The sequence below is a fragment of the Canis aureus genome, chromosome X (assembly GCF_053574225.1).
Source record: "Canis aureus isolate CA01 chromosome X, VMU_Caureus_v.1.0, whole genome shotgun sequence".
NCBI lineage: Eukaryota > Metazoa > Chordata > Mammalia > Carnivora > Canidae > Canis > Canis aureus.
The window spans coordinates 23,136,418-23,150,129 of record NC_135649.1 but is presented as its reverse complement, the minus strand read 5'-3'; the positions used below and the strand labels follow the sequence as shown (position 1 = coordinate 23,150,129).

Here is a 13,712-nt window from a genome sequence, read left to right as displayed (position 1 = left end):
TGTTCACCTACATTTGCCAGCCCTTTCACATACACAGGACCATGTGACTACTTTGGGATGATGAAATATAAGTGGATGGGACATGTATCATTTCTGGGTTTAGGTAATGAAGAACCTACATGAGATTCTTCAGCCTTTCTTTCTCCTACAGCAGCAGGTGCAAAGGCCACATATCCCAAATGGTATAGCTACATTGGAGCCTCCATTAGCCCAGAATCTTGAGTGACTATGGAACAGATCCCCTCCCATTCTCATATCCTTATGATCTGCATGGAATCTGTAGTGTGAGCAAGAAATAAACTCTTGGTGTATAAAATCTCTGACACTTTGAGATTGTTTGTTATCTGAGCATAATTGTATTCCTATAGAAGCCAGCCCTCCCTTCTTCTACATGCATAGCACTTATTTCATACTCTTAACTTAGTTGTTAATAAATCTACATGTCATACCCAGACTCCTCTGAACCAGCTCTATGGGACAGAAGATCACGCACAAGTCAGCAAGCAAAGCTTTAACTTTCAACCAAATACATAGTAGTGAGCCATACAATTCAATAACACAACTCTTTTTCTACTGCACAAAACACAGGAAATAATTAAATTTCTTATAGACATTTCTTTATTATATTTTCCCACTTGAATATTTAGAGAATAATTTAAATGTAATGCATACTGACAGCAAGCACAGTATCAAATATTAGGGGTTTTTTAATATTTTTCTGTTCTCACCCTTTATTCCTTTCGGAAAAAAATATTTAGATGACCTCAAAAGCAACAATTATTATGCTAATCACAGTATGCAGTAACACATACAAGCCCATACTCAATAGAAAAGAAAGCAACAAAGAAGTGAAAAAGTCTTTCTCCTCAAATCATTTTAATTCATTTTTCCACAGCCATATAAATTTAAAGTATGAAACAACAATAATACAGCTATAGAATCTCGGTTCTCTTTCCAAGCAGCGGCATATAAAACATAGAAAAGCTAAAACCTCAGCACAAGCTTCAAAGGAACAAGGACTGAGAGGATTCTGATGAAGACATGAAATGCACAAAATACAGTACACAAAACTGCTAGAATGCATAAAATATAAAGCTACACATTTCAGGTAGAAAGCATTGTAAAATATATAAAATATGCAAGAAATCAAAACCAAAGAGATTTTTCTTAGAGTACCATGAATACACTGGAACTGGCAATTAGCATTTGAAGATGGGAACAAGAAAATAGCAGTTTCCCATTTAAAACTTTATTTCTAGGCTTTAGGATTTCACCTTCTTGACATCCTTCTTTCCAGAGCTCTCAGTAGCTGACTCTGCTTTTCTTTTCTGTGACTAAAATGGAAACAGATTTAATGTTCTGCTCCAATATGCACATTTTTAAATGGCCCAACAATGTTAAATCTAGGATGTAAATGCATTAAAAAAAAATTTTAACATGAATATTCACTTAAATGTTATACTCACAGTTAATGTTCTATATAGCCCAACAAAATATATAACCCAATGTAAAATAACCTTCAAAGATTTTTTTTAAGAAAAGACATAAAATACCCATCAAAAATAGTCAGCAAATGTCTACTTACACATGGTACTATAAATGTACTCTCATTTTAAAGAACTACGTACTACTTAAAGTTTTCTGGGCAAAATGCTATTTATGAATGTATTATTTTTTAAAACCATATGATAGATATTAAAATACCATATTTCACATATTCTATGATGCGCATTTTTTTTCACTTTAGCATCTCTGAAATCTAGATGCATTTCACAATTGATGAAAAATTAATTACTTGGCAGCAGTTTTACTTGGCGAAACATAAAAAATAATGCTATGTTTTACAATAGGAAGCATCTTAGACTTGATGAAATATGGTAGTTTACTTAACCACACTCAAATAATATGATCTATTAAAGAATATTTTAAATTGTAGCTATACAAGGCATCCTGACTAGATTAATATCAAGTCACCTTATTATTCAACAGTTAATTTATTACCAAATAAACCAAGTAAAGCTTTGCTGTCTGCTCAAAGTTCTCATTTGCACTCATGGTTCCACAAAGATCAGAAAACTTATTTGATCAAATCAGAACTCCCAGTTTCAATCTCAGCCCCATCCCATCCCATCCCACCCACCCTTTCTCCTATTCCCCGGTGACAACCAGAGTCTCAATTTAAAGGATTTTACTTGCATTATACTTCTGCATGAAGGAACTTTTTTAAAATACTGAGCCCTGTTATGAGGGAGTTCCTAACCATATGTTCTATAAACAAATAGGGAATGCGGTTGTAGTGTATTCTTTTTCTGTCAAAAACAAATTAGCACTTCATAAAAACAGTTTTTATAATAGGTATCATGTGGCATTAAACATAATATAGGCATTTTAATTATGTAAAAAAAATGAGATCTACCTAAAAGTTAGGAAAATGCTGAAAATTTTACCATTGGAGTTTTAGTTGCCCGTTTCTTCTTTTCTGCTCTCTCTCTTTCCTCAATTTCCATATTTTCTTTCTCAATCAATGAAATCAGAGTATTACAGCGTCTCTGGAATTCCTAAACCAAATAATAAAATATTTTTAATTTCTGCAACTCAGGTATAATCTTTAAAAAGTAGTAATTATTTAATGGTATCATTTCTGTGGTACAAAATTTCTCAAGTTGGTGCACTTCAGAACAAAATTCATACAGGGTATTAAGAGATTCCACTAAGAAGATGGGGAGCAGTAAAAATCACTCAATGGATGAATGCATAAACAAACTGTGGTCCATCCATATCATGAAATGCTATTTAGCAACAGAAAGGAAAGAACTATTGGTACACACAACAGTCTAGATGAACCTGAAGTGAATTACATTGAGTGAAAACAGTCAATTTCAAAAGGTTACATACCATATTACTCCATTTATAGAACATTCTTGAAATGATGAAAGTTTAGGAATAAAGCACTTATCAATGGTGGCTGGGAGCTAGCAAAGGGTGGGGGGGGGAGAGTGTGTGTGACTATAAAGAGCTAGCATAAGGGAGTCTTGTGGTGCTGATTACACAAACCTACATCTGGTAAAACTGCACTGACACACACACACGAGTACATGTATATAACCAGTGAAATTCGAATAAGCTCTATGGACTATACTAATATGGATTTCCTGATTCTGACACTGCCATATAGTCATGCAAGATGTTACCATCGGGGAAAACTTGATGAAGGGTGAATGGGACCTTCCTATACATTTCTTTATAACCTCCTGTGAATCATTTCAAAATAAAAAGTTAACAAAAATCACATAAACATGGGATACCTAGGTGGCTCAGCGGTTGAGCATCTGCCTTTGGCTCAGGGCATGATCCCGAGGCCCGGGATCGAGTCCCACATCGGGCTCCATGTAGGGAAATTGCTTCTCCTCTGCCTATGTCTCTGCCTCTCTCTCTCCGTGTCTCTCATGAATAAATAAATAGAATCTTTTTAAAAATCACATAAACAAAAAACGGGGTATTGTCCTATGCCAAAATAAGTTTTGGAGGTATGCGGGTTACAAATGTCAAACAGATTTCTAAATAAATAAATAAATAAACAAACAAACAAACAAACAAACAAACAGATTTCTCTATGCCAGGGCTTCTCAAAGACTTAAATTCCTGATAAGCTCTGTCAAGCACTAGGTGGGAGACAGAGGATGCAAGCAGTTCCCAAAGCTATTCAACCAGGAGAAATGTCTTCTCACAGGATGTCTTGAGGGATTAGAGTTCTGAGGAGCGTATCTCAGGAAACACTGCTGTATTTGTTAATGCAAAGTAAACAATACCTGAAAAGATTTTTTATTAACCTTGCCACTACCTATATTTCATTGCCAGCAAATCAATGCATCCAAACTATAAATGGTTTTTATGAATGTATAGTGAGCATTAAACATATGATTCATTAATATAGATACATATATTAACTCTGTATGCTCAGCTGTATTTAAAGATAAATCATGGGATGAGCACTGGGTGTTATTCTGTATGTTGGTAAATTGAACACCAATAAAAATTATTATATTAAATAAATAAATAAATAAAATAAAGATAAATCATAGATAAATACCATTCTAAAGTATAATTTCTTTTCTGTAAAAAGCAAAAATGATACATGCAAATAGCTAAACACAAAAATGAAGATGTAGGTTTATTGGCAATTAAGAACCCCAACAAAAAATATGGTCAAAGTATAAGAATAGAAAACTCACAAAAATTTAAAATATCCAAATATTTTTAGAATTTCCACTGAAACTAATGATCAAAGAAATGCAAAGTACAACAATGCCATCTTTATCAAATTGCCAGTGATATGTGCATGTATGTGTATGTGGTGTACATACCCAGTGCTGGCAATAAGATGGGGATATGGGAACTCTCATTCATTGATGATGGGATGCTAATGTTACTTCCTGCTGTAAACTGCATTGTTCCCTAAACCCCAAAATTCACATGTTGAAGCGTAACACTTCCACAATATTACTATCTTTGAAGATAATGCCTTTAAGGGGGTAATTAAGGTTAAATGAGGTTGTAAGGGTAGGGATCTAATCCAACAGGACTGGTCTTCTTATAAGAAGAGGAGGAGACACCAGAGATGCCTCTCTCTACACTTGTACAGAGAAAGAGCCACGTGAGAATACAGTGAGCTGGCACCGTCTACCAGCCAGGGAGAAAGACCTCACCAGAAACCAACCCTGCAGGCACTGTGATCTTGAATTTCCAGTCTCCAAAACTGTGAAAAACTCCTGTTTAAGCCACTTCATTTGTGGTATTCTGTTATGGCATGCCAAGGAGACTAATACACTATGCCTTTCAGAGCACCTGGCTGGCTCAGTTGGTGGAGAATGTGACTCTTGTTGTCAGGTTGTGGGTTTGAGCCCCACGTTGGGTGTAGAGGTTACTTGAAAATAAAATCTTTTAAAAAATACACTATACCTTTCTAGAGAGCAATTTGAGAATATCAATGAAGCATCTTAAAAATTTCCTATCTTTTGAACAAACAATTCCACTCCTAGGAAGTTAATGTAAGGAAATAAGAGATGTATACAAAAATTTACAAAAGAATCTTTGGAGAAGTATTATTTTTAGTAGGGAAATACTGAAAACTAAACTTTTGATCATTTGAAAATGGAATACAGACACATCTTACTGTATACATAAGAGAATAGTAACTACAGCAATTACAAGTGGCCAGCGGAAGTTATCTCTGAAAGTAGAACCAATGCTAACTTTTATTTTCATTTTCACACTAGACTGTATCTTCCAAATTTTCTGCAATGAACATTTAGGTCCTGGGCCATCTATAATGCTTTTAAGAAACGTCAAATGGTTTTTTAGTATATTTTAACTGTCTAAATAAAAGTCAGGAAAGTGACATATAACATAGGAAATGATATGTACAGAAAGATGATCAACTATCCAGGCATTTTCTACTTCCTAAAAATTCAAGCCCAAAAAGAGGCAGAAAACCAAAGATAATCTAACCAAAAACAAATCCTCCATAATGTTTTGAAAATATTACTATTTATTAAAAATAACTTTACAAAACACTGGTGCATTCTAATTTCTTTTGCACCCTCAATTACCCACGGTTAAATAATTTAGGAAAAATAACAACCTTACTTACCAAAACAATAGCTGTATCTTTAATATGCAGACCATATACTCTTCATAGCTTCATTCAATAACACACATACAAATTAAACAGCATGTTATTCAATTTATCTATTATAAAAAAAGGGCTAAGTTGACCCTGATGAGATTTGACTGTTGGTTTCTAGGGAGACTAGATAGAGTCTTTATGTGAAGCTGATTCTTGAATCATTAAGCGTACCCTCTGGCTGTTATTATTCTCAATAAGTAATAGTTACCAGTGACTGCAGATATCTTTAGATACATGTTCATGGTTCATATGGGTGATTCAGGGGAAAAAAACTAATACTTTTGAGACTGTCTCATATGCAGGTAAGTAGAATATCTCCAAATGATTATAAAATAGACTGTATAATTAAGTTCTTACCTTCATTCCTTTTAACATGGCACTAACTACTCCAGACACAGAAAAATACTGTCTTTAGAGAAAGGCACCAAGGAATGGGAGAGTATGGACATTACCTTCCTAGAATAGGTGGTGTCACTTTCTCTACAGATAGCAATCTCATTTTTTATTCACATGCTTAAACACTGCCTAAACAGATGGTATCGTAAACAGAACACTAGCTAAAACCAGAAATTACAAGGCAAAAGGCCAAATTACCAATAAAAGTGATTTGCTTTTTGAATAACTAAGTGACTATGAAAAATTTCATGATATCAAAAGCACCTTCATCTTATATAATTTCTCCTTTCACATTCATATTCTCCTAAATTATTGTACCTCTTTATATTCCTATTTCCCTGGGGCTATAGGGAATATTTTATGTGGTCTCAAACTGTTTACACAATTCTGTGGTCTAATTATCTGCTTCACCATTTCCCAACACTAGATTTAGGAATGAAGTTGGAAGGAGAGAAACAGCACACAAGAGGAAAAGAGAGGATGTGTAAATAACAGAAGAGAGACAGAATAAGAAAATGACAAAAAGAGGGGTCCCTGGGTAGCTCAATCAGTTGAATCTCCAACTTTTGTTTTGGCTCCTGATCTTAGAGCCATAACTTCAAGCCCTGCATCAGGCTCCGTGCTCAACATTGAGCCTGCTTGAGATTCTCTACCTCTCCCTCTCCCCTCTGCTCCTCTTTCCCTCATGCTCTCTCTCTCATTCTCTGTCTCTAAAATAAATAAATCTTTATCAAATAAAAAGAAAATGACAAATGGAAAATTGGTCTACAGTGTTAGTATCTGTGGCAAAAAGAAAAAAGTATTCTGTGTTCATACATGTGTGGGAGATACTGGATTTTTAAAAAGTTAAACAAATTTATTCAGGGCAGGACTTCTCGAGAGCTTTTAGTACTTTAATGTAAATTGGAAGCATCAAGGGCAAGATTCAGTATCAGCACTTCCCAAATCTAATTGAACACAGAAGCTTTGTTCTGCATATCATAGATTTGCATATCCTAGAACAATGTTTGGTAGAAACCAACTTGGGAAATGCTGTGCAGGGTAAGAGTGACAGATAAAGCTAAGTTTAGATCAAAATACAAAGAACCTAGACACTAACAGTGAAGAACTTAGGAATTTTACTTAATTTAGCTGACAAAAGGATATCATTAATGGATTTTTGAGCAGAAGTGATGATGTAATCAAAGGTGTATTTTGTACTTGGAAATCTTCCCTTGATACAGATCCACAATAGTGCAAGTTCATAAAATTACAGACTCTCAAGATTAGAAAGGATCTTTAAAAATCATTCGAGTTGATGCTGAAAGCCCTTCTATTAGGTCCTTGCTAGTTAGTTGTCTGGCCTGTCTGAATTCTTCCGATGAGACTACCAATAGACTACCTCCCAGAGTTGTCTATTCCACTTTTGGAATAGTTAAAAATCTTAACTAATACAATGCTACCTTATATTTCCAACAACTGGTTCTAGGTCTAATTTTTGTAGTCACAGAGAACAAGCTGATTTCCTCTTCTATACGACAATCTTTCAAATACTACAAGGCAGCTCTCATGCCTCCATAACAATCACCACCAGACCTCCCAAACACCCCTCTTTTAGGCTAAAGTATCTCTCCTTTTACCCATCTTTCATTTAACACTTTTCTTAAAGGACTATTATAGCACTTATATCTACCATTGGTTATATAATTTCTTTCTTTCCATCTTTCCTACACATTCTTTTAACCAGAGCACACATTTTTTCTGTGAAGAGCCAGATAGTAAATATTTTCAGTTTTGCAGAACAGTCTCTGTCACAACTACTCAGCTCTGCCACTGTAGCATGAGAGCAGCTGTAGACAATATATAAATGAGTGAGTATGGCTGTGTTCCCATAAAACCTTACTTACAGATACTAAAATTTGAATTTTGTATCATTTTCACATGTCACAAAATAGCTTTTTAATTTTCTTCCAACCATTTGAAAATATAAAAATAATTCTTGGCTTGCAGGCCATACAAAAACAGGTGGGGGGAGCTGCAGTTTGACAAACCCTGTTTTAAACTAGTCTTTAGATTTACTTTAAACAAATTATGCTGCCTTGGTTTTCCATACCTTTCTAAATGGTTTGTGATTCTATTCAATGCAAAGTCATCCAAGTTTCAAGTTTTGAATACTAGGATATGTATCTCTACCTTTATTTAATAAATAATGGAATGTTTGCAATGAGCAGCGCTGCCCCTTACTGTGTGGTGAATATCAATCATGCCAGGCACCAAGTTCAAACATCCTTTGCCCCAATACTCAACTTCAAAGCATCAACTCAAAAGGCACAGAAAGCATCAGTAGAGTTGAAGTGACTTACTGAAAGAGATTAAAGAGGCTCCACATTACATTTCCTATGTACTAAAATCCTAGACATTAAGCCTATCTAAGTCTGAATGACAGAAGGTCTGTGCCTGTTATAGTTCAAAGTCAAAAGCAGGTGAATGAACAAGGGCAAAAAAATAAATTGCACTCGACATTTGCACCTCTAAATTTGTAGGTAGTTCTATAAAGTCAGAAATTTCTTCTACAGTTCTTAGTAAAACAAAATGGGTATTTTCCTCCTTTGCTCTTTTATTAACTCCCTATATTTTACTTTCAGAATCAGGACCTTCAGCTGTACATTCTGTGGTATATTCTCCAGGTTCTTTGCCACTTCTGAATCTCTATCATACTTTTAAAAAGCAACAGCATTCTATATTAGAATCTCAGAGCCCAAGTATTGGCAGTTAAATGGGAATTAATATTCCAATAACTATATCCTATATTTCTCAAACAAGTATCAAATGTTATACTTTTACTTACCTGTTACTGCTTAAACAGCATTATTTATAAAATGTTACTGTCACTTCCTCACAAGATAGAACATAAGTATAAATACATAAAATGGACTCCTGTTAGTGCATGTATTGTATTTCAGATTATTAAAACAGATCAGTCTTAAATCCAACACTATATTTGCTAATAAAACACATGATATTTATAACAGGCTATTCAAACTTATGAAAAAATAAAAGCCTCACGGATAACAGCCAAATAAAGTCTATCATTAGAAAAAGGTAGATGAAAAGAAAATAACTCAAACTCATTGCTACATTTCTTTGCTTTCTATCTAAATCTGATCCAAATGCAGGAGTTTATGATATAGAAGCCAACTGAAGTACTACAGTTCCATGCTCATTTATTCACTGAATGCCTACTTTGTGCAAGGTGCTATGCTGGTCCCTTCAGATATAACCAATTGCACTTTAAGTTTAAGAGAGTAGTAAAAAAAAAACATTTTTTTTAAAAAAAAGGACTCTGAGGTAGATGGTGATACTTTAGCCAAGGGAAGGGGAAAAAAGGAGGAACAGAGGAAAAATAGATATAAATTTGGGAATTATCAGTTTATGTGGTGACTGAGGTAGACACTTGCCCACTTCCACAGAACAGTATTTCTTTTTTTTTACTTTCTTTATTGAAAATTTGTTCTGTATTATATTTATTTTTTTCATTTGTTTTTATTGAAGTTCGATTTGCCAACATATAGTATAACACCCAGTGCTCATCCCATCAAGTGCCCTCCTCAGTGCCCGTCACCCAGTTACCTCAATCCCCCACCCACCTCCCCTTCCACAACCCTTTAGAACAGTATTTCTAAAATGTAAATCTTATCATTGTCACTGCCCTATTAAAGTCTTTCAATGACTCCCCTCATTTGCTATAGACTAATGACAGAAGACTTCTATACAGTATACAAGACTCTTCATAATTTGGATGCCAGCTATTTATTTATCTCTCAGTACTTCCCTACTCACCCTATCATACTAACCTACTTGCAATTTCTGAATATGCTGTGCTTGTTTATACCCTTGCATAGGCTGTTTCCACAACCCAGAATGTAGTCCCATGGCCAACTCCTAGTTTTTCAAGACATGGATCCAAGAAGGACCTCTTCTGGGAAGCCATTCTTCTAATCTAACCTTCAAGGCAAAGTTAAGCACTACGTCTCCTGTACGTACCTCTGAAGGCTGAATCCGAAAGGATGAATACCTACCATTTACACTGATGTGGATGGAACTGGAGGGTATTATGCTGAGTGAAATAAATCAATCAGAGACAGACAATTATCATATGGTTTTACTCATATGTGAAATATAAATAATGAAAGGGACCATAGGGAGGGGGAAACTAAGTGGGGAAAAACTAGAGAGGGAGACAAACCATAAGAGACTCCAACCTCTGGGAAACAAAGGGTTGCAGAGGGGAGGTAGGTGGGGAGATATGATAACTGGGTAATGGGCATTAAGGAGGGCACATGATGAGATGAGCACTGGGTGTTATATGTTGGCAAATAGAATTTAAATTGAAATTAATTAATTTAATTAATTTAATTAAGGGTGAAAAGGGACATTTTAGTCTTTTAAATGCAACCGGAAATATATCCCTGTGAGCATAAATATTTTGCTTTTAATATTTTAATAATATTATACTCAAGAAGAACCCATCAATACATTTTAGTTTACCAATTTTACCAATATTGCATTAATTCATATTTTCACATTTCATTGTAATGCTCTAAAATAACAATATTGGCTATTATCACACAATTAAGTACTAATATATAAAATAAAAAATCACAAGCAGCATTCTGTACAAAATATCCTAGACTATGCTGCATAAACAACAAACAGAAGTATTATTGCGACTATAGAGTAAGTTGAAAATTTTTGAATTTGACACTCATTTTTCTAAAGTATGTATAAAGAAAATCCTCTCTATTGGACAAATGATTTATAAAATATCCTGTACCAAATAGCTTAATGAACATTTACTATCACTGATAAAACAATAAAAAGTGAAGCAAGCTAAGAAAAAGCTATAGCAAGGGGCACCTGGGTGGCTCAGTGGTTGAGTGTCTGCCTTCTACTCAAGTCATGATCCCAGGGTTCTGGGATCGAGTCCTGCATCGGGTTCCCCACAGGGAGCCTGCTTCTCCTTCTACCTATGTCTCTGCCTCTCTCTGTGCATCTCTCATGAATAAATAAATAAAATCATAAAAAAGCAATAGCAATATTTTCTAAAAAGTATTTTCTTCTCCTACAATTCTAATGAAGAATGTCATTGCCTTAATTTTAAATAGGGAAGACTTTCATTAATAATAAAGCTGTGATTTAAAAACAAACAGTGATAACACAGAATTTTTATTACATTGTATACAATAGTGCACGATTCTTCCTCTGAGATGCTGTCAGAAAAATTCATTTAACTACCTAAGGCAGGGCAATTGTAAGCAATTCATTACTAATACTTTGATTCAACTCCAAGGTACATGGCTACAAGCAGTGCCCACACAGCTTCCTGAGGTGCCTGAGAGGAAAGAAAAAAGTTCCTCAAAGGCTAAAAGATAAAAATGCTTTCTGACTAAAATTGAGACAAAGCAACCCACCAAGGATGCAATAAATGGTTACATCAAGAAATGTCCTTTATCTTAGAAAGTTAAATTCTGTCTTTTCTCCTACAAGTCCTTAAAAGGAACTAAGCAAGTCTAAGGAACTACTGATTAAACTTGGGTATTTTCCACATGTCCTTTCCAGTAAACTTGAATAATGTGCTAGATCTTTTGAATCTCTCAGATTCTTCTCAAATGTCCCGCTCACGTTAGTCTGTCACTAAATGAATGGAGGTAATACCCTGAAACTCATTCCCTAAAGGTAATGCCAAAAAATTAATGAGCTGATGTTAGTAAACAAATTGGCAGGTATTACATAAAAGGTACTATACAAACACAGTATTATCATCTCCTCTTATAGTCACTTGGTAAAGGTCCTTTTAAATCTGATCATCTAAAAAAAAAAAAAAATCTGATCATCTTTGAATGTCCTAAGACTAAGACCCTATTACATGGTATATTTCTTAGCAGGAAAATGAGAGGGCAATTCACATGCTCTGAGCTTAAAAATCTAAATTGATCATATCCTTCCTACTTGTTTATGTAGTTCAATAGCAACTGATTACTTACTTAAAGACCACACAAGTTCTCAGAGAAAAAAATCACAATCTTTTTAGCACATAGAAATAGAACTGAAACTCATTTCCTCTTTTGTATAGCCAGCAGTTTTAAATGAAGAAAAGCCTCAAAGAAATCTTCATACTTTAGCTGAAGGCTTTCAAATTGAGGCATATTTAAAAGTGGAGGTTCATGCCTTTAAGCACTTTAAGACTGTTAGTTAAGTCAAAAGCCATGAATCCAACACTTTGAAATGTCTGAATAAAATATAACTACCAAGGTTTTCACTTTTTTCCTAAGTATTTCACACTATTTATTGGTGTCTCTGGGAAAGAAAAGTCAACTTTAAACAAAACTATGTTTTTAAAGATAGCTTCTTTAGTAAGCTAAGTTTAAAGTTTACTCATTAAGATTTTAATTTGAACACAGTGACACACTCACATAATGAATCAAATTACATCCTTTGTATTTCTAAGATAGGATTTTTCAATGAAACTAATTTTGGAAGTAACAACAGTTTTTTCTTTAAGATTTTATTTATTTATTTCAGAGAGAGAGAGTTAGAGAAAGAGAGCACAAGTAGGGTGATGGGAGCGGGGAGAGGGAGAAGCAGACTCCCTGGAGTCTGACACGGGGCTGGATCCCAGCACCCTGGGATCACGACCAGAGCTGAAGGCAGATGCTCAACCACTCAACAGACTGAGCCACCCAGGCGCCCCCCTCCAACTGCCTTTTTCAAGAAGTTTTCTTCCTAGATTGTGCATGTGATTCACTATACAAGAACAATTATTTAAAATAAGGAGGCAAAGAGATCACCTAAAATTATTAATAATCCATTCCTTTAATTCCCTAATGATTGATAATGCCATGAAATATTCCAAAAAGACAGCCTAACTATATGCATGTTCTAAAATATATTACCTATACTCTAAATCTAGAAATATAAACAAAAATTATCCACTAGCTAGGAGGGAAATAAAAACAGTATGATAGAAAAGTTAACAAACAAAAAACTTTGGATTAAAATATTTAAATATGAAATAAACTACTATATGTTCTTAAAGATTCTTTAGAAATCATAAATTCCACCTCCCAGGAGAACAGAGGTATCTTCGTTATTAACAGACAAAATAAAGGTTTCACTTCACAATCATGTAATTCGTTAATATCTGCTCTTCGGAAAGTATACATCGGAGATTTAAATCTCTTGGTAAAGAAAGAAGTAAATGCCTTGTAGAAAGAAGATGGAGGAAAATAAGAACCTTTACAAGGGTGTTCAGAGACATCTAGTGGTTGTTAATAATATGCCGGGTTTTTCTCAGAAATTAAAATAAGGTTATGGACTTCTATAGCCATGTTCTTATTACAAATAATATAAGGTTTTTCTTTCACTTTTGAATCTGTTTCATACTCTGCTTTAGTTTAACGATTATAGAAACTGAAAAGAGCATTAAATCTCAACCTTTTAAAAAATTAGTAAGGTACCACTGAAATAATACTCAAAAATCAGCAAATGCTTTATCGCATAAACGGGCATTTATGATCTTAAACATGATTCACTGACAAATGCAGGTAGACAGATGTCTCTTACAAGGTGTTGATGCTGCCCTACATGAGAT

The 13,712-nt window shown here is 34.4% G+C and overlaps 1 protein-coding gene across 6 annotated transcripts in view; it reads right to left on the bottom strand.

Annotated features, from left to right (window-relative positions):
* Nucleotides 1-600: 600 nt before the first annotated feature.
* Nucleotides 601-13,712, bottom strand: part of SMARCA1 (SNF2 related chromatin remodeling ATPase 1) — a 73,062-nt gene continuing 59,950 nt past the window's right edge. For 2 of the 6 annotated variants that reach the window (XM_077889537.1, XM_077889540.1), the window contains 2 exons: nucleotides 2,417-2,558; nucleotides 601-1,334 (listed from right to left, as the gene is read on the bottom strand). In XM_077889537.1, the coding sequence (XP_077745663.1) occupies nucleotides 2,424-2,558 (135 nt within the window). In that variant the 3' untranslated portion in view covers nucleotides 601-1,334; nucleotides 2,417-2,423. Of the gene's footprint in view, nucleotides 1,404-2,416; nucleotides 2,559-13,712 lie in introns of all 6 variants that reach the window. The other 4 variants (XM_077889534.1, XM_077889535.1, XM_077889538.1 and 1 more) reach the window with 3 other exon arrangements.